Source organism: Tupaia chinensis, unplaced genomic scaffold, assembly GCF_000334495.1.
Source record: "Tupaia chinensis unplaced genomic scaffold, TupChi_1.0 Scaffold149424_1, whole genome shotgun sequence".
NCBI classification, from domain to species: Eukaryota; Metazoa; Chordata; class Mammalia; order Scandentia; family Tupaiidae; genus Tupaia; species Tupaia belangeri.
The window spans coordinates 461,950-487,386 of NW_006209268.1; the positions used below are offsets into that span (position 1 = coordinate 461,950).

Here is a 25,437-nt window from a genome sequence, read left to right on the forward strand (position 1 = left end):
GTCACAGCAACAGTTTTTGGGATGCTCAAGGCATTTTGCCTGTTGATTTTTATGTTCTTTCTTCCTCTCCTGCTGTCTTGTAACTTCATGACGTAAGCTGTTAACTTAATTTTGATCATACAAAAAATCCTTTTATTTTCACTTTTCCCTTTGCATTTTAGGTTATCAAGGTTACAAACTGTATCTTTTTATACATGTATATGTATAATTATTGTAATTACAATTATTCAAAGACTTTTTAAAACTTTTCATATCAGAGTTGGAAGTGAATTGATTCATGTAACACCATTACCATAATAAAGAATTCTAAGTTTGGTTCTATAATTAGCCTTTCGAATAACTTCCTTTAGAATTTCTTTTGCGTAGTCATAACTCCCTCTAATTTTGCTTGAGAATCTTTCTCTCTTTTTCATTTTGGAAAGACAGCTTTGTCAGCTATATTAGTCTTTAGTGACAATATTTTTCTTTCAATATTTAGAACATAACATCCCATACACTTTTGGCCTGCAAAATTTCTGATGAGAAATCCATTGATAGTGTTAAGGAGGCCCCTTTTTATGTAACGAGTCCCTTTTCTCTTGCTACTTTCAAAAGGATCTCTTTGTCTTTTACTTTTGACTGCTATAATCTGTTCTGTTGTAAACATTTCGGGTTCATAATTTTGAGAACCTCTGGGCCTCATTAATCTATTTCTCTCCTCAACTTCTCAATAGGAAAACTCTTCAGCCATTATGTTAAATGGACTCCTGTTATGATGACATTCTTTGATGCCAATAAATGAAACTAATAAAGCTCATATAGCTGACCCTAAAGATGTGGAGAATACAAACTGATAAATTAGATTAATACTTAAAGATGTTTAGTGAGCTACAAGAAAGTATAAGATACCTAGACAAAATACAGAAAGCAATAAATGCATGAAAAAATGAGAAATTGAAAAAATAGAAACCACTAAAAATAAATTAACAGAAATCCTAAAGATGAAGAATAGTATGACTAAACTGAAAAACTCAACAAAGAGGATCAATAGCACACTTGATCAAGCATAAGGAAGAATCAGTGAAGCTGAAGGCAGGTCATCTGAAATCATCCAATCAAGAAAGAAAAAAATAATTCAAAAGAGTGAAGAAAGCCAACAGGAATTATGGGACACCATCAAACAAAACAAAACAATATATATGCTTTATAGGAATTTCAGAAAGAGAGGAGAGAGAGAAAGAGGGAAGTGGTGTTGCTTAACTGGATTCCGTCTTCAGGCAGTACTACAGACTCAGGTCCTTGATCTGGTAGGTCCACAAGTTAAACACTGTGGTTGAGAGGGGTCATTGGCTGTGTTCTCCACACCTGCATGGGGCCCATGGTTTTGCTCCATGTTGTTCCAGGCTCCCAGGTGGGGCTGGCTACAGGCTGTGCTCTATGGTCAAGTGGTGCTGCAGGCTAGGCTGACTGTGGGACTGCTGATGTGTTCCACCCTTGGGCAGGGTTGTTGGTTGGGCTACCTAGGACAGGCATGCTAGCTGTACCCGTAGTTAGGTGGGGTGGGAGGCTAGGCTACATTATTGGGTTTGGTGACTAGCTGTACTGTGTTATCTACTGGGGTTAATAGCTAGGCTTCCTGCCTGTGTGTGACCTGGGATCAGAAAATGGCAGGGCTATGGTCTGGGTTCTATGGCCAGGTGTGGTCACTAACTAGGCATCCTGCTTGTACAGGGCCTAGGCTATGTTCCAAAGTTGGGCACAGGCAGTTCATTCTTAGTAATACGAAGGAAAGGACAGTCTATGGGTACAGATTCAGGAGGGTGATTGGCTCTGAAAAGGGAAAGGCAGGGTAATTTTCTTCAAGTTCCTTCAGTTTTTATTTTTGTTTGTTTGTTTGTTTAATGAAATAAGAAGCTGAGATTGAGGAACTAAGAGGCATGATGGAGGTTTGAGAAGATGGAAGAATTGTTTAGGAACAGAGCCTGAATGTACTGGGATAATATAATAGGATTATCATAGAAGTTCTTGGTTATTAATTCAAATTAAGACCAATTAGCATAGTTACAGTTTTCTTCAGCCATATTAACCTGCTTGGGTTCATGTAGAAAGCAAATAAACTAACTTTTTGTCTCCTTTTATTCCATGTGAATATAACAAATAGGCAAATAAGAAAACTGAAGATATAAGCAAGAATGTGACCAAGATAGAACAAAGAATCCATACTGCATGAAGAGGGTAATGAGGAGATGTGAGGGGAAGGTGCTAACAATTAGTAAAACAATGGTGAAGTCAATGACTTTGAAGTTGTAATCAAGTCAAAGAACTGTTGTAATGTGAATACAAGAAGAAATGGTGGTCAGGTATCAGAAATGGAATTGATACAGTTATTGCTAATGACAAGACTAAAATAAATGTTTTTTAGTGAGGACAATATTGGTTTATGGAAAAATTTTACTGTGTGAAATTGTTCCTCACAATAAAGAATATTTCACAACTCTGGCTCCTGTGGCAGTAGTATATCTCAATCAGTATGATAACCAAAAGCACTCAAACACATTTCCAAGTGCTTCCTAAGGTGGGTGGTACTCCTTAGTTGAAAACCAAAGACACGGAGTATGTGATCAAACAAATCAATGGAATTAAAGATGAGAAGGGCTGGAAGGCCAAGGTATTGGCTGGCCTACATGAATGGGAAGTCATAAAAAATCATAACGGAACTGTGCTGGAGAGAAAGGCCATGATCCACATGCTAAGTTGCATGACTAATGTTCTATACAGTAAGATACAAATGGATTTGGGTTGGTGATTATATGTTCCAGTGGTTTGTTTGATCTATTTAAATGATTTCTATATTTTATGCATCCCAAAAGAATTTTAACAAAGGGATGAGTCACATAAGAATTCCAGAATCTACCCTTCCACCCACACATACCACTCAAGCGTCATTCAAAAGAGGTCCCACATGAAGTAGAAACAACCAACAGTATGTATCCTCCATAATAAGCAGCATTGTTATTACATGCTGTACATCATATTCTTTTACTTAAAATGCATTTATTGTTAGAAAATACAACGTTTTTGTGTTAAAATATACTTCACAGGGCATGGATAATCCTTTTCCCTTCCAAATTACATTTTTCAGATAGTAAGTAATGCCTCCATTACACTAAGTCTCATAGAGATATTTTACTTTCCACCAATACAAGAAAGTTAATTTTTTGGATTGGTTTTGTTCTCTTTTCTGTTCCTTAAATTTGCTATAAGGCAAACACGCACACGCATCCAGCATGTTTTTCAAGCCATTGGTTCCAGGACTCCAAGTGGTTTTCACTGTAGGGCATGTGTGCTTGCAGAGAAAGAGGGGAAGAGAGAGAGGGAATGTCAGAAATCATACACAAGGGCCAATACCTTCTCCTTCATTTTCCTCTGGGGATTTTGGGCACACGAGCCAGCATGATTTTTCAAGTAGCTGAGTCCAGGACTCCAACCACACAGTCAGTGCCTTAACACCTCAGTCAGTACCTCCACATCACTCCACACCACCTGCTGGCCCTCTAACAGCTTTTTAAACAGCTTTATTTTGGTAAAATTTATATACTGTAAAGTTCACTAACTTAGACAATGCATTTTTATTAGAAATTTTTCTCTAAGAGAGCTTTTATTTTCCTTTTTAACTATAATGGCAGGATGAACATAATTAAAGTTGAGTTTTATAATAGAACCGTTTAAAAATCATAATTAAAAGAATAGGGCAGGGGGCCAGGAGAGGTGTGGTGGTTAAGGCGGCTGGATTCCATATGGCTGATTGTGTGGTTTGAGTCCAGGATCCAGCAGCTTGAGAAACACACCAGGTGTGTGTGCACGCATGACCAAAATCCCAAGAGGAGAATGGAAGAGAAAGAAATTTTGGCACGGCCATCTCCTTCATGCGGTGTTTTCTCACTTTTCCTTCATATCTCTCTTTCTATCTGTCTCTCTGGCAATTGCAGGTACCCTGTAGAAAGTAAAAAGAGAGAGAGAGATACAAGCATATAACTAACATACTAATAACTGTATATGCTAAACTATAATACTCTACAAATGTTTTCACTAAAGAAGAAATGTATATGCCCAAACATCTTACTAACTCTTACCAAAGCAGTACATTTTGATGATAAAAACATTTAAGTTTCCAGCTAAATATTGTTCCTTGTCTGGTATTTATTTCACAGCTAACAAAAAACCTTTGAGAAGATACAGTATGGCATATGACTCACATACAAGCACAGTAACAAGCTTATATCAGGGCTAAGTCAAGCTGAGCAAATCCTTCTAGAAATTTTCCCTTGTGTGTTTTATTCAGTTATTAGGAGAATTCCAACCTCAGATCTGCCACATATATTCAGCCCAGATGCTCAAAGCACTTGATTTCACTCCAGGGCAAAATTCCATATTCAAGACTAGATCTAGAACAGATGGCCATTCCACTTCTTCTATAATCTGGTTGTACCTTACGAATAAATGAAAAGACTAAAGGGAATACAGATTCTACAACAGAGCCAGAACAAACATTATTACTATTAATACTACTAATAATATTCATTAATTACTTTTGTGTACATGATACCCTACTAAGATCTGCACAGAATCAATCCTGATGATAATAATTTTCCATGTAAGAACCATGTACATTCCCAAAATTTCTGCCTTCACAGAGTTTTTAATGTCAGTAGGCACTATGGATACGGTGTCATAGGGCGATCTTTTATTTTATTTTATTTTTTTAGTTTTTGCTATAGGGCATGTGCACGTGCCAGAAAGACACAGAAGATAAGTGAGAAATCATTCCCCAGGGCAGATGGTCATGCTGCAACCCTTCTCCATTCTTTTCTCAGGATTTAGGGCACACATGTATGGCATGATTTTCAAGACTCTGGGCCCAGGACTTGACTCAGAGAGTGGGCCATGTGGTATCCATTTGCCTTAACCTCCATGCCACCTTCTAGCCAGGTCTTGAAACATATGTACAACCAATACCTCGAGAATTCAATGTGCCCTATTATGTGCCAGTACTCCAAAGGTGCATGTGCGTGTGTGCCCAAAATCCCAAGGAGAATGGAGGAGAAGGGACTGCTTTTTGTCTCTCTGGTAAGAGCACACATCCTATAGTAAAAATCTCTCTAAAAAGAAAAACAAAAACAAAAACAAAAATACACATATATATCATGTAATGATCAAATGAGAACAACAAACATATCCACCTTCTCAAACATTTATCATTATTTTGTGATAAGCACATTCTAAATACATTCTTCTAACTATTCTGGAAGTATAAACTGAATTGTTACCAACAATTGTTACTCTACTATGCTATAGTACTGTAGAATGTTACTATTACCATTACTACTACTACTAATTAATACTTATATAGCACTTCTGGTATATTACGCATTGTTCTGAGTTTCAGCTATTTAAATCCTCACCTTGGGAATGTTTCATAATTACATTCATTCTATAGGTGGGGAAACTGAGTCATAGGGAATTATATCTCTCACCTGGGATAACATAGCTAGTAAGTGGTAGAGTTGTGTTTTAGCCTCTAAACCAAAGAGCTGAAGGATTATGGAGAGAGGAAGGCTCTGAGTTAAATATGAAGGAAAGAATGAAGAGGGGGAAAACCTTTAGGTTGAGAAATAGAACTTAAGCAAAGATAGAAATAAGGAAAAGATTTATGAAAGCCAGAGAGGAGTGGGAAAGAAGATTCAATTCTAAGAAGGATAATGTCCAATTATAGAAGGTCTTAAGCTTTTAAAAAGGTAAAAGCTTACATCTAGTGCAGCTAATGCAGTCTGATTTAGAGAGCAAGTCATGGATGGCATGCTTCCTCAGATGGTGGCTCCTAAGAATTTCCACTGAGTCCTAGGACCATAGGGCAAGGAACTGTAAAATCACAATATCCCTTTCCCGAGACCCAAATATCCTATCTTTGCCAACATTTCTGGTTTGGGCATTAATTTGTTAGTGACCCTGTATTAGACAAATAAACAGCAGACCTGGTGCCAGTATCAACTATATACTGGCCTTAAAATATAGTTAAGAATAACAAATGTCAAATTACCAATAGAAGTTATGAACTGTAAAGAGTGTTTCTGAACATCAAACCAATGTGTATATATTTTGTTATAAAGACTCAATTTTCAAAAATAAGGTAAGGTAGTGTTTCTAAAACTTTATTATGCGTAATAACTGCTTAGTTAACTTAGTTAATAGGTTACTGGGGCCCACGTCAACCAGAATTTTGAATCAATAGGTTTGTAGCCCAACATTATAAATTTTATTTAAATGCAATAGAATCAGATTTTTGTGATACAAAAGAACTAAATATCAAACTAAAACAAAGTGTAAACATTCTAAAAGAGAAGGACTAACAGGACCAGCAGTTAGCATAATGGCTATGTCGCTGGACTCCCATGTAGTTGATTGTAGTTCGAGTCCTGGACTTAAACTCACACCAGGCACATGTGCATGCATGCCCAAGATTTCGAGAGGAAAAATGGAGGAGAAGGGACTGCGGCGTGGCGATCCCCCCTGGGGGCTGATTTCTTGCTTTCCATCTCTCTGTCTCTCTCTGTCTTTCTGGTGAGTGCACACGCCCTATAGCAAAAACCTCTCTGAAAAGAGAGAGAGAGAGAGAGAGAGAGGGAGAGAGGCTAGCAAATAGTGGTTAAATCCCTGAACATGACCCTCCATATGGGAGTCTGAACTCCAAGCTTGGCGGCTTGAAACATGCTGTGCGTGTGGGTGCATGAGCGTGCATGTGTGTCCAAAAACCTAAGAGGAGAATGGAGGAGAAGGGATTGCGATGTGGCCATCTCCCCTCAGGTGTGATTTCTCACTTTCCCTCTCTCTCTTTTTATCTCCAGAGAGTGCACGTGCCCTAAGGCAAAAACTTAAAAAAAAAAATCCCAAGAGTATTAAAGATAGTTCATCTGTTATCTTTACCTACTACATAATCTTTAATTTATATATTTTTAATTTTGCTAGTAGGCACTTGCACTCACCAGAGAGAGACAGAGAAAAAGTGAGAGAAAGTGAGAAAGCACCCTCATAGGGGATTGTCCGTGCCACAGTCCCTTCTCCTCCATTTCTCCTATCAGGATTTTGTGTAGCATGTATACATGCCTGGTGTGTTTTTCAAGCTGCTGTGTCCAGGACTCAAACAGTATAGTTGGCCATCTGAGATCCAGCCACCTTAGCTACAATGCTATAGGTTGGCCCAACCTTTAAGTTTTTCTATTAAAAATTTTTATTAGAAAAAGAATCTTGGGCTGGTTCTGTGGCCTCGTAGCTAAGGTAGCCAGATCCCACATGGTGGACTGCATGGTTCAAGTCTCAGTCATAGTGGCTTGAGAGACACACCAGACACATGTGCATGAATGTGCCAAATCATGAAAACAGGGCGAGGTGGAAGAAAACAGATTGTGGCTGTGACCATTTCCCATGGGGAGTGTTTTCTAATTTCTCCCTCTCTCTGGTGAGAGCACTCATTCACAGAAAAAGAATAGGAAAAAAAAAACTTTACTGAAATGAAAAAGCCATTAACCACAACAATCCTGAATTCAAAGACAATTTTTGTTAAACTACTTTATGCAGAGAAATATATCAATCACCTTATCACAGAGGTCACAAAACTTCAAGTATATAATAATTAATATCTAATAGTGAAATTCATTTTTGTCTTGTACCAACTTCTGATTCTCATCCATCCTTTTTAAAAAATGCCACAAAGGGGGCCAGCAGGTGACATGGCGGTTAAGGGCTCTGGACTCCAATATGGCCAAATGCAGTTCGAGTAACAGACCTGGCAGCTTGCTTTCTCACTTTTCCTTCCTCTCTCTCTGTCTCTCTCTGGTCCAATTAAAAAAAAATAATGATGATAATGAATAAAATTAAATAAATAAATAATTCTTTTTAAAACATGCCACAAAGAATATTTCAGAAAAAAAATAATAATGGGAACCAGCAGTTAGCATAATGGCTATGTCGCTGGACTCCCACGTAGTTGACTGCGGTTCGCGTCTTGGACCCGGTGGCTTAAAACTCATGCCGGGCGCGTGTGCGTGCGTGCCCAAGATCCCGAGAGGAGAATGGAGGAGAAGAGATTGTGGCATGACCATCCCCCCTGGGGGGTGATTTCTCGCTTTCTGTCTCTATATCTCTGTCTGTCTGTCTGGCGAGCGCACGTGCCCTATAGCAAAAAAAAAAAAAAAAAAAATTAGCATTTTAATAAATTTCATAATTATGTATTTCATTTATCTCAGCTAAAAACATGACATATAAAAACCATAAACTGAATATAAATCAAGAAAATGAAAGTTTATAAAGCTAATAGTTATAATAAAAATAGTTTTGGGGCCAGCAGGTGGAGTGATGGTTAAGGTGCGTGCAGGATTTGCACAAGGCTGCCCATGGTTTAAGTCCTGGACCTGGCAGCTTAAAAATCATGCTGGGCATGTGTACATGCATGCCCAAAATCCCAAGAGAAGAAGGGATTGTGGTGTGGCCAACCCCCACAGGGGGTGATTTCTCACTTTCGCTTTCTCTTTTCGTCTGTCTCTTTCCAGCAAGAGCTTGTGCCCCATGGTAAAAACCTAAAAAATATAACAAAATAAAGTTCTACACGTAAGTAAAGTAATAATATTCAGTGAGAATGTCATTATAAATTAAACATTATAAGACAATTTAATAAGAATTTAGAAAAAAATTGACATTTTAAATTTGGAGAAAGCAAATTACAATTACTAAAATTAATGCTTTCTTATCAGGCCGGGCACGTGTACATGCATGCCCAAAATCTCAAGAGGAAAAAGGAAGAGCAGGAACTGTAGTGTGGTCATCCCCTCTGACAGGTGATTTCTCACTTTATCCCTCTCTCGAGCTCTCTTTTGAGTGCATGTGCCCTATAGCAAAAACTTCTCAAATAAATAAATAAGAATGATTTGGGTCAGCAGGTAGTGTGGAGTGTGGAGGTTAGGGACTGGATCCCACATGGCTGACTACAAAGTTCAAGTCTCAGACCAGGTGGCTTAAAAATCACATTGGGTGCATCTGTGTGTGCCAAACTCCCAAGGGGAGACTGGAAAAAGGATTTTTATTTATTTATTTATTTTTTTATTTTTTTTTGAGAGGTTTTTGCTATAGGGGGCGTGTGCTCGCCAGACAGACAGAGAGAGACAGAGAGACAGAAAGCAGGAAATCAACCCCCAGGGGGGATGGCCACGCCACAATCCCTTCTCATTCTCCTCTCGGGATCTTGGGCACACACGCACACGTGCCTGGCGTGAGTTTAAGCCACCGGCTCTGGGAATCAAACTGCGGTCGACTACGTGGGAGTCCAGCGACATAGCCAATACGCTACTGGTCCCAAGGATTGTTTTTTAAACGAGCAACATTGGAATTTTCTCTCAACAGGATACTATTAACAGTGGCATAATATACTATAAGCCTCTATTTTTAGGGAAATTAAAAAATATGGTATTAGTATGGCATTTGAGATAAAAACCAGTTATTTGACAACATATTTTCAATTTAAAAGTCCAGGAATATTATTATTTATAAGTAAAATTAGTATCTAAGGAGATTTTAAAATATTCTTTTATATGTTAGGTAGAGTACCTTTTCTACTAGAGGCTTAAATTATGCCAAACTACCAACCCATGTAGAGAGAATAAAAAAAGAACTGATTAGAAAATACTAACATATTAATTAATAAATGTAAAATATTTTTAATTTAATATATATTATTATAGCAAAACTTAAATGAGTTGTTCAAATGACAGTGGAATTATCTTGGAAAGAACAGGAGTAAGTGGTGATAGATGTTTATTCTATAGGAGGACATTTAAACGTTCATTTTAGAGATTCCACAATTGAAAATATTTTTATGTATGTAAGTATCTGCCATTATAATAATCTGATGGAAGAAGTAACACAAGGAGCTCAATCTCATCAAATACTGATTACAAAACCATATCGTAATTTGGGGAGAAAGAAAGGATTTACTCTCCCAATATAGCCAAATTGTTTTAGTTCTTATTTTTATCTTTTTTTTTTTAAGAGAGATTTTTGCTATAGTCCTGTATGCTCACCAGAGAGACAGAGACAGAGAGACAGAAAGTGAGAAATCAATTCCCAGGGGGGATGGCCATCCTGCAATCCTTTCTCCTCCATTCTCCTCTTGGGATTTGGGCACACACACACATATGCCTGGCATGAGTTTTAAGCTATCAGGTCCAGGACTTGAATCAAAGTTGACTATGTGGGAGTCCAGCAATGAAAGCACCATCTTCTGGTTCTTATTTTTAATGGGCAAGAGGATTGCCATTAAAATTACCTACTCCTAATGAAAACTTAATTTGATCAGTTAGTGATCATTATTCCATGCCTATATTTTATAAGGCACTATGGTACATGTTGTAGGGGCAGAGATTAATCAAATATTGTCCTTGTCCTTAAGGAACTCATCATAATTTATCTAGTGGCAATAGATTTGTTTACCAACTGTAATACAAACACGAATAAAAGGCACTAAACAGTTGTAAGCAACTCACAGAAGATTGACAGGGACAGGGCAATCACCAGATTCCCAGTCCTTAGTACCTGGTACCTCTAAATCCAGAGTTTCTCCTCCTCCTCAGTTTCTCAAGCCTAACTGCATGGGGCAGAAGTAAAATTGGATAGTTCCTTAAGACTTTCAAAAAAACTACTTATTTTAGCCCTGTATCTTCCCCTTCTCCATTCTAAACTTCAGTGGTTTCTTGCACAGCCAATTCCCAAGCATTTCTGGGGTTCTTCAGCTTTCCGATAACATCTAGGTGGCACAACTCCGCAGGCACTTAAGCTTCTTTTTGTTCTGCCAAGTCATTTACCATTTCTCTAGTCATTACATTTCTCTATTCATTTCCTGTCTTGATAGCTTATGGGCTGGGGTTCAGATGTCTCTGAACTTCATTAAACATGAGCAAGTTTCTAGTTGTTCTTGCTTAGATGATTTTTGAAAAGAGAGTAGAGTGGTAATGACTTAATTATTTTATCTTACAACCCTCATTACTTGATTACTATAATTTCATAAACAAATTGATACTAATAAAAATATTAACAATAGTGCAGAAAATGTAAATCCAAAATAAAAAATAAATTTTTGACAGAGGAATTTTGAGCAATGTGACCATTAGGATAGAAGATGTTTTGTGGGTGAGGAAAGCAAAAATTTTCAAGTATTCCCCAACATATCTGAAGTAGGCCACTGCTCACTCTGACGGAAATAAAGTACAAATTAGTAAATAACAAATAATTCAAACCTTCACAAATATGGTGAACTCTTCCACTTTCTCATTGGCTAACAGTAATTTCTTTTGTGTAACTTCAAGGACCTGCTCACTTTGCAAAGCTAATCCTTGAAGCTGCTTAGATGCTGCTGTTTCAATTTCTGCCATCGCAGACTCAGTTTCATTTATTTTCGATACTAGGAGTGTAAGCTTGAGATCCTGCAAAAGATCAGTAATTGTAAAATAAATATTTCATAAACATACCCAGAAAAGTTAGTAATACATGTCAAGGGAGGAGAGACTTACTCTCTTTATGAATATATTTATTTTCATTTGGTTAAAATTAATGATTGTTTTAATTTATCTTCAAGAAAATATCCTACACACATATTCTTGCATGTTTATCATCAAAATTAGTTTATCCTGGGTCAGCAGGTGGTGGGGAGGTTAAGGTGCTAGATCCCACATGGCTGACTCATAGTTTGAGTCCCAAACCCAGTGGCCTGAAAAACACAAAGGATGTGTATGTATGAGTGTGTCCAAAATCCTGAGAGAATGGAGGAGAAAGGATTGTAGAGTGGCCAACCTTGAGGGGGTGATCTCTTATTTTTCCTATCTCTCTGTCTCTTTTCAGCAAGCACACACCTCCTATAGCAAAAAGTCTAAGAAAAATTAGTTTACCCTTTTTAAAGATTATGAGTCATTATGGACATGGATGTTATTTTAGAAAAAGATCCCCATTTATTAAATGGAAATATGACTTTATGAGTTTAGGTAGACCTACAAAATTTTATTTCTACTTATATAAATGCCCCCCTTTATTTATTTATGTTTTCTATGAGAAAGAAAGATGGGGTAGGGTAGAGACAGTCACCTCCAAAGGGGTCTTCACGCAGTGATCCACCATAACCCTCAGCCAGCCATGATCATGGGCAAGAGTATATGTGAGTGGTGGGTACAGGGAAAGCTCAGGACATGAACCTGACCTTCCCATGTGGCCTCTGCATTGTAAAGCACCTTGTATTTATGAGAAGTCATTAACACAAACAAAATCTGTTCTCATTTTTTGTAAAAAAGAATTATTTATTTATTTATTATCATTAGTTTTCAGTTTGTACAGAGAGAGAGACAGAGAGAGAAAGTGGGAAAGCAAACAGCCAAATCCAGCTATAACCGTGGCTGGCTATGTGGGAGTCCAGTGCCTTTAACCACCACACCACTTGCCAGCCCCCAAAATCTGTTCTCTTAATATAGTACTAACTTAATGTTAAAAAAATTGTTAGCATTTCAAATAGAGATACAAATGTTCTTTGCAGTTACCCGAAACATTTAAGTAGCTCAAAGTTTGGGGTGGAAAAAACATTATAATAAAAAACACATCATTATAGTTCATTTCAAGGCTAACATGTCTTAAAAGCATACCTTTTTTTCTAACTCCTCTTTAGTTTTCTGATACATCTGTTCATACTGTGACTTCTCCTTTACAGCAACATTAAGTCTCTGCTTTAGTGAATCAATTGTTACCTTCTTGTTGGAACATTCTTCAGTTAATGTCTTTACCTACGTTAAAAGCATAAAAGTAATTATGACTGGTAAAGTTATCCTAGTAGCATACCGTATTTTTAAACATAAACTAAATGAATAAATGACTGAGTTTAATTCTATTTATTTACTCATATTTGTATCAAATTCAAGTACTACATTTACAGAATTCTTTATGAAAGAAATGAATAATCCTTGGGACCAGAAGTTGGTGTAATGGCTATGTCCCTAGACTCCCATGTAGCTGACTGTGGTTTGAGTCCCGGATCTAGTGGCTTAAACTCACGCCAGGCGCATGTAAGCATGTGCCCAAGATCCCGAGAGGAGAACGGAGGAGAAGAGATTGCAGCATGGCCATCCCTACGGGGGGCAATTTCTACCTTTCTGTCTCTCCGTCTCTCTGTCTTCCTGGCCAGCACACACACCCTATAGCAAAAACCTCTCAAAAAAAAAAAAAAAAAAAAGAAAAAGGAAAAAGAAATGAATAATCCTTAATAACAAAAGCCAAAACTGTATAAAAAGTTTATGAAGTTTATGAATATTGGTCTTTCATCGGACAATATCATGTTAACTATCTTTTCATTATTAACCTAAACTTTAGACCCTGAAACGTACCAAGTCATGGATTACTTTTAGTTGTTTGCTCAAAAGTAGGTATAACATACATTTTTTAGGATGAAACTCAAGAAGTAATAGAACATACTTATTGTACATTTTAAAAAATAACAGAAGAAAACTTTTCTTTTTCAGTTTAATGCCACTGAAGATATGAGTTAACTTATACAAAAAGTCTACGGCTACATTTGAAATGACTATTAAAGTTAAAAATAGCAAAATTTAAAGGATGATACAAAAAAAGGAAGTACTTATCATTTATTTGGGTGGGTGGGAGAGAAAGAGAAACAAAATCATATCCATTTGTTGTGCTCTTGTGAAGTTTTCTTGCTTAAATCCATTGGCACTAACAGATACTTACATTTTCATCTTCAACAAGGAAAGCAAAGGAGATGCTCTCTCAGGAGAGGATAACATTTAGTGAATGCCAAACCACAAGCTGCTTTATGAGTTGTGCAAATAGCACCTCTTCTTTTTAAACATAAACTTTCTGGTTTGGGCTCATACATCATGCAACTATTTTTAAATACAACATCTTTCCTATGTATAACTCCCCTCCCATATACAAAAAAAAAGGTATACATTTTAAAGAACTTCTGATAGTTGGTTATCATTTTTCTACTTAAAAACTTTAATGATCAATCTCAAATAACTTTTAAGCTTTATTCAATCATTATAAACTATTGTTTTAAATTAAATACTGAATAAAATGTAATTATGTATTCCAGAAATACTAAAAATTAAACTTAGTGGGCTAGCCCTATGGCCTAGTGGTTAAGGAAGCCAGATCCCACTGACTGACTGTGCAGTTTGAATCCTGGCCCTAGTGGCTTGAAAAACACACAAGAAGTATCTGTGTTTATAACCAAAAGCCCAATAGGATGGAGAAATGGAGACTAGATAGCAGCATGACCATGTCCCATTGGGGGGTGTTTTCTTTCTCCTCCCTTCTCTGTCTTTCTGTCTTTCTATGGAAGCACATGAACTCTCTGACAAATTTAAAAAATTAAAACTAAATTTGATTGTCTCCTTATGAGATAGTTACTAATAGAAACAGAACATGTGGCTATATGTGTGTGTGTGTGTGTGTGTGTGTGTGTGTGTGTGTGTGTGTATTTAAGATTCTGGGGTACTGATTTTAAAACAAATACTGTACTGGGAACCAGCAGTTAGCGTAATGGCTATGTCACTGGCCTCCCACGTAGTTGACCGCAGTTCGCGTCCTGGACCCGGTGGCTTAAAACTCACGCTGGGCGCGTGTGCGTGCGTGCCCAAGATCCCGACAGGAGAATGGAGGAGAAGGGATTGCAGCGTGACCATCCCCCCTGGGGGGTGATTTCTCGCTTTCTGTCTCTATGTCTCTCTCTGTCTGTCTGGCGAGCGCACGCGCCCTATAGCAAAAACCTCTCAAAACAAAACAAAACAAATACTGTACTTTCAGAGCAAATAGTATAAATTTATAACAATAAACATATATCCTACAAATATTTTCTATAAATTAGTACTGATTTTTTAAGAAAATAAATACAATGAAAAAAGATGTTTTTAGTGTCAGTGAATGTAAAAATCAGTACCTTTTTCTCAAGATTTTCCAACATTTCATTAAAACTCTCATTACTTTCCAAATTTACTTTCTGTCGAAATTTCAAGTCCTCTATCAAATGTCTTTTCATAGTTAAATCCCTCTCCATTCGAGACATCCTTGAAAGGAAAAAAGGTATTTTATCAAGAGTACTGAAAAAACTTTAATTGTGGTGATATCTTATATATTATCCAACATTATACCTACCATTAGTTTTTAAATGTTATATTCAAATTATTGAGACTGGAAATCGGTAAAGTAACTTGCACTGAATGAAATATTGCTCTATTAATATTTTGAGTGCCGGGGACCAGCAGATGGTGTAATGGCTGTGTTGCTGAACTCCCGTGTAGTCAACCACAGTTTGAGTCCCGAATCCAGTGGCTTAAACTCACACCAGGCACGTGTGTGTGTGCCCAAGATCCTGACAGGAGAATGGAGAAGAAGGGATTGTGGTGTGGCCATCCCCCCTGGGGGGTGATTTCTCGCTTTCTGTCTCTCTGTGTCTCTCTGTCTTTCTGGCGAGTGCACACGCCCTATAACAAAAACCTCTAAAAAAAAAAAATTGAGTGTCTATAAAATCTATAATCTATTTGTAATTTGGTTATTACAGTATTACAGATATGCATTAAAACAAACAAAGAAAATAATTAAAAGAGATTCATTAAATTTAGGAAACCTTAGAATTATTACATTCAAAGTATTATATCAGGCCATCAGAAAAGTTGTGACATATTTTTCTATGCAAAGATATATTGTAACTTTTCTAGCGATCTAATATTTAAATTACACTACTAATAAAAATCCAAGTGATATTTAGATATAATCAAAATCATAGCAATGATATGAAACAATCATACACTTTAATCAACAAATGTAAAAATCTAATATTAAAAAACTAAAATTAGGCATTATATCTTCTAATTTAAAATCATTAGAGACTGAATTCACGTATTAGCTTAGTTTAAGTGGATGAAATCCTAAGTATAAAATGGCAGATGCAGGGACAACTACTACTGTGGCTTCTGCTTTTGCTGCTCAATTTGACAAGAATGAAAAGAGATATGTTTATTGACTGCTTACTATGTTCCAGTTGTTGCTATAAGTGTTTTACATGCACCAACTACCTTATTCCTCACAACAACCTTATAAAATAATATATTAAACTGAGGCATAAAGCTAGTATTTAGGGGAGTCACGATTCAGAGTGTTTCTTTGGAGTCTTCACTGTTACACAATAAACAAGACAGCTTCCTAATCTACAAATAACTTCATTAGTCTCAGTTAAAAAGATCAACCAATATTTTTGTCTGATAATATTTGTATCTATTAATATCACTTTTAAGCGATCTTCACTTTTAAGGTGACTGGAATTCTATCTGAACATTTTATCACATCTAAGCTCTAGTACAGCTATAAAAAAATAGAAAATCATTTAATTATATGAGATAGAGCATTTACAATCCCTTGTTTTCATGTATTTGTGTGCCTGTGTTTTTCAGACAGGGTCTCACCATATCAGGACCCTCCTGAGTAGCTAGAAACACAGGTATAAGCCCATGACCAGCTCTTTAGGGTGGGCCAGGAAACAAACCCAGTCTCCCATGTAGCCTCAGCCTACCAAGTAGCAGCATTTGGCATGCACTACTGTGGCTAGGTCAAATCCCTTTTTATTAATAAACACAAAAACTACAAACCTTCATAACTACTATTTTAAACACAAACAAAAACTTTTTTTTTGTCCACCTTTGCTCTATCTATAAGATAAAACATTAAACCCAAGAAAAGTATTAATCTATATATATCTTGTGAGGGCAAATAACTGCTACATTTTAAAGTTTCTTGCTCATTTTCTTGAGGCCATTAATTTTCATTTATTCCACACTAAATATGCTTAAAACATGAGCTATAACTAAATATTTAGAACCTAATTTTAAAGTAGTAACTAGCTTTCCATTAATCATGTTATACATAATATTCTTTAAACCATCACCTTATGTAGGATTAAACATGAACTAAGGAAGGAAAATGTCATTGGTAAGGATGTGTTAGTACTGTTTATTTCGGGCCCAATGGCTAACAGAGTTGATTGCCACTAGGTGGCACCAAATACAATGGATAGAAATATGAAGACCATACTTTTCATGCATTTCTTTTATGTGTTCTTCTTTTGCCAGAAGTTCAAATTTCAGGGATTTCACATTTGATGATTGTTTGGTGAGTTCATTGGTTGCATTCTAGATTAAAAGCAGACAAATTTAAATATATCTTTCAATCTTGGTATAAAGTAGCATAAAAATAAGTATCATTTCCATCAAGAGTAACAAATTTACACTAATGATGAACAATAAAATGAACACTTTAATAATTTTTACAAAATGCTTTATTTTATATGTTCTAATTAAAATACTAATACTGAAATTTTTATATAACATGCCAAGCCATAGAGAAACACAGTCATATAATTCAAAAAAGAGATTCAAAATACATCTATGGAAAATATGAATTGTCTTAGTAAAATGCAAATGTATGAATAATTAACAACTTTAATAGTTCAATAAGATTATGTAAAACTTATGCTAGAGGGGCCAGCAGGTGGCATGGAGGTTGGGACGCAATCACACAAGCACACACACTTGGCGTGAGTTTCAAGCTGCCAGGTCCGGGACTCAAACTGTGGTCAACCACATCAGAGTCCAACACCTTAACCACTATGTCATCTGCTGGCTCCATTGGGGGTGATTTCTTACTTTCCCTCTCTCTGTCAAGTACATGTGCCCTATGGCAAAAACCTTAAAAAAATAAAAAAAGTAATTATTATATTTTGCTAATCTTTCTACAATAAATTTCTACTGGAACTATTCCTAGGTTTGGATGTTTGACTTGTGCTAAAAACAATTTGACTTTGAAAAGATGTAATTATCAATCACAAGGGAAATGTGAGTCAAGTTAATCAGACACACTTAAACGTCTAATTCACATAGTATATTTAAGTAAAAATGTCAAAGATTTTAATTTTTACATGTGATAATTAATTTTTTAAAATACTCAAAGTTACCTCCACATAGCAACTGTTTTGAGTGTTTTAAGTATGATCAGAACTACGTAATGCAATCTAAATTTCCACAATATTTTGCATGTTTACAATGAATGATGCATATAGTGCATTATTTCCAGCAATGCCAGAATAAAATACTACAAAATTATGAAATTACTAAATAATTGAAACTTCTGTTTTAATCATAATCTTTTTCTTTTTTTTTTAGAGAGAGATTTCTTTCTATAGGGGCTCAAACTGTGGTCATTTTTTGCTATGGTGCACATGCCCTCACTGGAGAGATAAAGACAGAAAACAAGAAATCATGTCCCAGGGGGATTGGCCATGCTTCAATCCCTTCTCCTCTTGGGATTTTGGGCACGCAAGCACATGCATCTGGAGTGAGTTTTAAGTTGCTGGGTATGGGACTTGAATCATGGCTATTTGGGAGTCCAGCGACATAACTATTACACCATCTGCTGGTCCCTTTAATCATAATCTTAAATTCTTTCTTGAATGACCATTTGTCCAGTTAAAAATATGAATCATGATTATACTAATAGTGTTATCTTAATGTAGTGATATCTCATTATAAATATTTCACTACATTAATTATATGAGGGGTCTTTAGAAGGTTTATGGAAAAGGCATATTATGAAAAAATTATGCATGGATTTCAAAATTTTTAACCAAAACAAATTTAGACTCCAATTCTATTTTTCACAAACTTTCTCATTCCCCTCATGTATTATCTCATCACTATATTGTGATATAGTGGTGCTTTCAGGGACTAAGTGTTATAACGTCACACTCTACATGGACTCAAAACTGTTGTGTTTCTCTAACTTTATATTTACCTTAACATTTTCATATTTCCTTTTTCTCTTTCTCAATCTGTTGATTGTAACTCTGTGCTTCTGTCAGTATTTCTGCCTAAAAACTGATTATTCTGTCCTTTAATATGCATACTTCTAATCTGCCTTTTTATTTTTTTGGAGAGGTTTTAGCTATAGGGCACGTGCGCTCACCAGAAAGACAGAGACAGAGAGACAGAAAGTGAGAAATCATCCTCCGGGGGGATGGCCACGCCGCAATCCCTTCTCCTCCATTTTCTTCTCAGGAACCTGGACACACATGCACACATGCCTGGCATGAGTTTAAGCCACCGGGTCTGGGACTCAAACTGTGGTCGACTACGTGGGAGTCCAGCGACATAGCCACTACACTATCTGCTGGTCCCCTAATCTGCTTTTAAAAAGTTTTTCTTTTTCCTTCGTTTTTGTTTTGTTTTGTTTTGTTTTGTAGAGAAGTAAAATAAATAAACTTAGAGTTGTATTTAAAATAAAAGACAACAGGTAGTAAATAAAGCCAGACGGTATCTTCAATGGAATAAATTAAGTGGACTTTAAGGTAGTTTTTGATTCATTTCTGTATCAGGCTATACTTTCTATTAAGGCTGTACTTGACATGACTGAAAATGAGATAACTGACTTCTTGATAATTCAAGGGCTACTGAATTATAGTAAATAAAACAGTGCCAATTTGATACATACTTGTACCAAAATCTCTAAATTTGACAGCTATTTTATTTGATCCTCAAAAATCCTTTGAGATGGGTAAAAAGGTATCCCAGACCACTGAATAAGTTAAGTGATTTTCTTGATCAGGTCCCACAAGATGTTCATGAACAAAAAGTGATCAAAACCCAGGTCTTTCTCTCTTCTCCATTCCCTATTACATAACATTCACCTGAAGCATGACTTAAAACCTGGTGTAAAACGCATACATCAAAAAAAACAGAATGGTAAAAATCCATCCTGTTCAGAGTTTTCCTATACTAAGTTTATTGAATATTTTGTTTTAAGTTGCATAATGTAATGATTAAGAATATGGAATCTGGAGCCAGATGGTTTGAGTTTCAATCTCTAATCTACCATTTAGTAGTTGTGAAACCTTGGACAAGTAATTTAATCTTTTTGTGTCTCGGCTTTTTCAACTCTAAAATAGGAGTCATAACAGAGTCTATCTTATAAAGTTGAAATGAAAATTAAATGAGTTAATATTTATAATATCACGTAGTGATAAACATGAAACATCAGCTTAAAAGCTCCAATGCTTCATGATTATCTATTTACTGGGAAACTGGAAGAAAACAAGTTATGCATCAAAAGGCAAACTCTTGAATAATCAAGAAGTAAAAAAAAGAAAATCTCACAAGTGGAAATTGATATATTTTTAACTCAGATTATGTAAAGAATTACAAATAAATGTAGAAAATTGATGTCTATATCATTCACTGAAAGAAATTTATATCTTTAAATATTTTATTATCTATATACAGATACCTTGAGGAAACATGTCTAATAAAGATAAAAATGAAGGTCCAGAAAATGCCTATCAGCACTCTAATGGTAATGAATAAACCAGGGACATCTGAAAAGTACACGTCAGAAATTCCTCAGAAAGGACCAGACAATGGTGTAGTGGTAACAATGCTCCATGAGACCGATCCACATGGGAATGTCCTGGGCTCAGATCTAGGGACCTCCGTGAATACACCAGGTCTGTATGTGCCCATGACCCACAGCTGGTTGAAGGTGGGTGTGAATTGTGATGTGAAAACCCTGTTGAGGGGGGGTGTCTGACTCTGTCTTTGACTCTGTCTCTCTCTCTCTCATGAAGAAACAAAAGAAAAAAGAAAGTACACCAGAAAGTTTAATATTAATTGAATAGAATAAAAAAGCATGTAGACCCTTAATAAATTCAAATATAACTAAAGTTGTCAATTAAACATAAAAACATCATTTAGAAAATAAGACATTTCTAAGAAAATGACCATATAGTAATGGTTTGATATCTGTTATAGGATAAATTGTGTCCTCAAAATGCACATATTAAAGTCCTCACCTAACCTATAGTAGGTCAGAATGTGAGTGTATTAAAAGAGGTAATTAAGGTAAAATGTGGTTATTGGGTTGGGGGAGCTAATTCAGTATGACTGGTGTCTTTATAAGGAAAGATAATTAGGACACAAAGACACATGGCAGAAAGACCATGTGAAGACACAGGAAGAAGATGGCTATCTACAAGCCAAAAGAGAGGCCTCAGAAAACACATCGATGACAAATTGATCTGACTTCCAGCCTTTAGAACTGTAAAAAAAAAAACAACAAAAAACAAAAACCTGTTTGCTTCTAATGCCACCCAGTTTGCTACAGTAGCCCTAGCAAACTAATATAATACTGAATTGAACATTTTGGTAGCAGAGTATTGGGTACCTACTTAATACATGTACCTGATCTTCGAGGAAATTTCTATATCAGAACATGCAATAGACAAAAGTAAAGATTTATCATTTTTGTGCCCAAATAGCCTGATCAGTATTCTAAGACTCCAGGTTAGATATGGACCCTGGCACTTCAAACTAAATTGCCCTAGGCAGTCTCGTCAGTCTCATTTTTCTGACTCACAAATTCCTTCAAAGCAAGCGAGATATTAATGTATAAGTTAAAATGTACACTAGGAAATATCATAATGCAAATAACTTCCAGATGTTTATATGAACCTACTATTACTAAAAAATTATATTAGCCCATTTGTATTATAGTAAATCAAAAAAGTCAAATGTAAATCAACTTAAAATGATTAACAATCTAAAAAATGTTAGAACTCAGACAATACCACATCTAGCATTTTATCTTACTTTAAATTAAAATTGTGTTAGCATCATAAAGACTTAAATAAAAGAATTACAGAACTATAAAGATAAGACTAAAGAAATCTCAGTGACTTTATCTTCCATATATGAATCTAAATGTTAGAATGTTCAATTTATCTATTTTATCCCACTTTTCCAAAGACAGATAATACATTTTTAAGAGATGATACATGACCCCAAACCTGCAAAACTAGCTTTTCATATTTATAATATCATATTAAGTATTAAAACTTACTAGATGTTGTAGTATCTGAAAAAAATGGTATTAAAAAAGTAGCTCCATCAATGTCATTTTGTATATCTATATTATTTCATTTAAAATTTTATCGTATTTTATCCTATTAGCAATCCTGTACTAAAAGATTATTATTATCAGTGGGAGAGTGTGCATATCATATTTTGGATTGAAAACAACTGTGACTCTGACAATTCTACTAGGTTGTCAGAAAAGTCATGACACATTTTTGCATAGGAAAATACATCATGGGACCAGCAGTTAGAGTAATGGCTATGTCGTTGGACTCCCATGTAGTCGACCACGGTTCGCATCCCGGACCCGGTGGCTTAAACTCACGCCAGGAGCATGTGCGTGCATGCCCAAGATCCCGAGAGGAGAACAGAGAAGAAGGGATTGCGGCGTGGCCATCCCCCGTGGGGGGTGATTTCTCGCTTTCTGTCTCTCTGTCTCTGTGTTCCTGGCGAGCGCACACGCCCAATAGCAAAAAAAAAAAAGAAAAAAAAAAGAAAAACCTCTCCAAAAAAAAAAAAAAAAAAAAGGTATCCTGAGGTATGCTGTAAGACATGAAAAAGAAATGAGAGATGTAAGAATCATCGCATAGAAAATCAAAATAGCCAACAGATAACATGATAAAATAAATTAGGACATTGGCCTGATTACTTCTATTATCCTTGGATTTGTTTTAAAAAAGGGGGGGGTAAAAAATTGGCTTCTCATTAAAAAAAAAAAAAGAAAAAAAAAAAGAAAAACCTCTCCAAAAAAAAAAAAGAAAATACATCATGACTTTTCCTATGACTCACTATATTCCAATACCCTCTTAACAGTCACAGTTATCCCATTTCTAATGTACTTGATACATTTACAATCAGAACATTATTCTTAGTGACTCTTACTCTAGCTGTAGTCTCATATATACTGCTCTTTTAGCTTCCAGCTAGCAATCTCCACTCAAGAAGATAATTAAACGTGTGAGGAATAAATGAACTTCTCTTATGCAGCATGAAAATTAACTTTCTAATTAAAAACTTAAAAGTTTTTAATTTCTTTAAATTCTTGTTTTATTTTATAAGATAATTGTTAAAACTAAGGTTGGCCTTACTTTTAGGTTGTTGACGGTTTCATCTGAACTTACATCCAATTCTTTACAAACAAAAGGAATACTGCTTTTTATTTTTACTCTGAGGTTTAACTGGCAGACATTAAAGCCAACCCATGTTTGCTTTCTGCTTTCTCTCCGTGAAAACCCCTCCTACTGGAGGGAGAGAAAGCAATTCTATTTACATTGATACATTACATGTTTGAGAGGGTTCTGTTAAAGGAGAAAGCATGGGGATCAGGAGGGAGTTGGTAGAGTATTTGAGTAGAAGACAAAGGCCATTTTCCATCAGCTCCTAAGTTAGAATTTCCTGGTGTCTTCAGATATTTTTCACAAATAGTGTTAGGAGTTACCTGATAAGTCTCTGCCAGGCTAAAGCTGACTGATGAAGTCGTACATATTAGTAACACTTTGTGGGTTATTTATACCATATTTACCTGTATTACCATAAATCAGAGCTGATACAAACATATCTTTGAAGATTCAGTAACTTAATGTATATTTTCATGCTTAGTAAACTTTATAATTAACCTTTAGTTTACACTGCAGTTGCTTCATCTCCAAATCCATGCTCTTTGAAGGACCAAGTGTTGTTACTTGTATCCGTGGAACTGTTACCCGGGAAACTTCCTCTGCTAAACTTGTAACTTCAGATGAGGACTCCAATTTCTTTAATAAATCTTCTTTTTCTTTCCGAAGCCCAGCCAAATCTAAATTTAGCTTCTTTTTTCCGAACAACAACAAAAAAACCACAAATAAATATATTATAAAAGCAACTATATTTAACCCAACATAGCATATTCTGTGGTAGAAAAGTGTTAAGGAAAAGAATTGAAATTAATTACGAAAGTAGTTATTATAAAAGCTATCACAAAAATTCTAACCCTTATCAGCATTTGGTTAAGGTTGTAGGGCTTGTAACGCTTAACAAAAATGAACCAGCTGTACTCAGTACCTTTTGGTTGGCTGGTCTTTACTCATTGTGCCCTATTTCTTTGCTTCATATATACAGAGTGAGCCAGAGATTCACATATTTGATAACCTTGACTTCAGGGCTGATGGACTTAACTGATAAAAGCCAAGCTGGAGCAGGACAGGGTAACAGATGTTAGTTGTGTATTCCACTGAGTAGGTCTTACCACCCTATATAGCAGCCAAAATGCTTCTCGCTTAGCAACATAAATGTTAAGTCCAATTAGCAGACGAGGCTTGTTAGAGATTTAGTTCAAATAAATAGCATGTAAATAAACTCCCTCAGTTTTAATCATTTGATTGATATTTGACAACTCATTTTTATAATGTTCAGGAAGAGTTCTAAACTCCTTACAGGTGAATTTTAATAACAAACATTTTGCTAAATGACATACTAGTAATGTTTTTATGAAAGGTAAAACAAACTGCCTTTATGTGAGCCCTTATCAATCGCCAATCTGTAGTCAGCAGAATGTCACCAGACTGTAGCAGCACAAGTCGGAACTCCTTAAGAGAGTAACAGCACTAGTATTTTATTATTCCAAGGAAGCTTATAATATGGTAGTTTAGCATAAGGAACAATTAGATTAAATGATGCTATAATTCCTCAGAGGGTAAAAAAATCTTTGTTAAGAATTCCAATTAGAAACAACAAAATACATAGATGAAATGGATAGTAATATAAACACAGGACATAGGTTAAGTGTTAACACTATATTTAAACATAGCTCCTATAAACTATACCAATAAGTACGAATTTATATATGCATGTATATATGCATGTATGTATTATTAAATACAAATATTTTGGATGATGGATTCTAAACCAGGGCTTGATATTTTTTAGATCAAACTGTGTTTCGGTGAAATAAAAAGTACATTTTGAGGGGCCAGCAGTTAGCATAATGGCTATGTTGCTGAACTCCCATGTAGCCAACCACGGTTCGAGTCCCGGACCTGGTGGCTTAAACTCATGCCAGGTGCGTGTGGGTGCGTGCCCAAGATCCCGAGAGGAGAATGGAGAAGGGATTGCAGCGTGGCCATCCCCGCTGGGGGATGATTTCTCACTTTCTATCTCTTTATCTCTCTCTGTCTTTCTGGCAAGCACCACGCCCTATAGCAAAAACCTCTCCAAAAAAAAAAATACATTTTGATGAAAAATTATTTTTAAAGGAATTGTTCTATTCAACTTTATTTGTGTGTTTATTTCAATTTGATGAGAGGGGAACAGCATGAGAGAGAGACAAAGAGAGAGAGAGAGAGAGAGCAAGCCACCAGGTCCGGGACTCATGTGGGAGTCCAGCACTCCTAACCACCATGCCTGCTGGCCCTGATGAAAAATTATTTCTCTG

At 35.9% G+C, this 25,437-nt stretch overlaps 1 protein-coding gene across 1 annotated transcript in view; it reads right to left on the reverse strand.

The window, feature by feature from the left end:
- Nucleotides 1-25,437, reverse strand: part of CNTLN (centlein) — a 312,203-nt gene that overhangs the window by 28,647 nt on the left and 258,119 nt on the right. The window contains exons 21-25 of the mRNA XM_006171187.1: nt 23,645-23,836; nt 17,164-17,261; nt 15,017-15,143; nt 12,708-12,845; nt 11,319-11,504 (exon numbers count right to left, since the gene is read on the reverse strand). Coding sequence (XP_006171249.1) covers nt 11,319-11,504; nt 12,708-12,845; nt 15,017-15,143; nt 17,164-17,261; nt 23,645-23,836 — 741 coding nt within the window. The remainder of the gene's footprint in view (nt 1-11,318; nt 11,505-12,707; nt 12,846-15,016; nt 15,144-17,163; nt 17,262-23,644; nt 23,837-25,437) is intronic.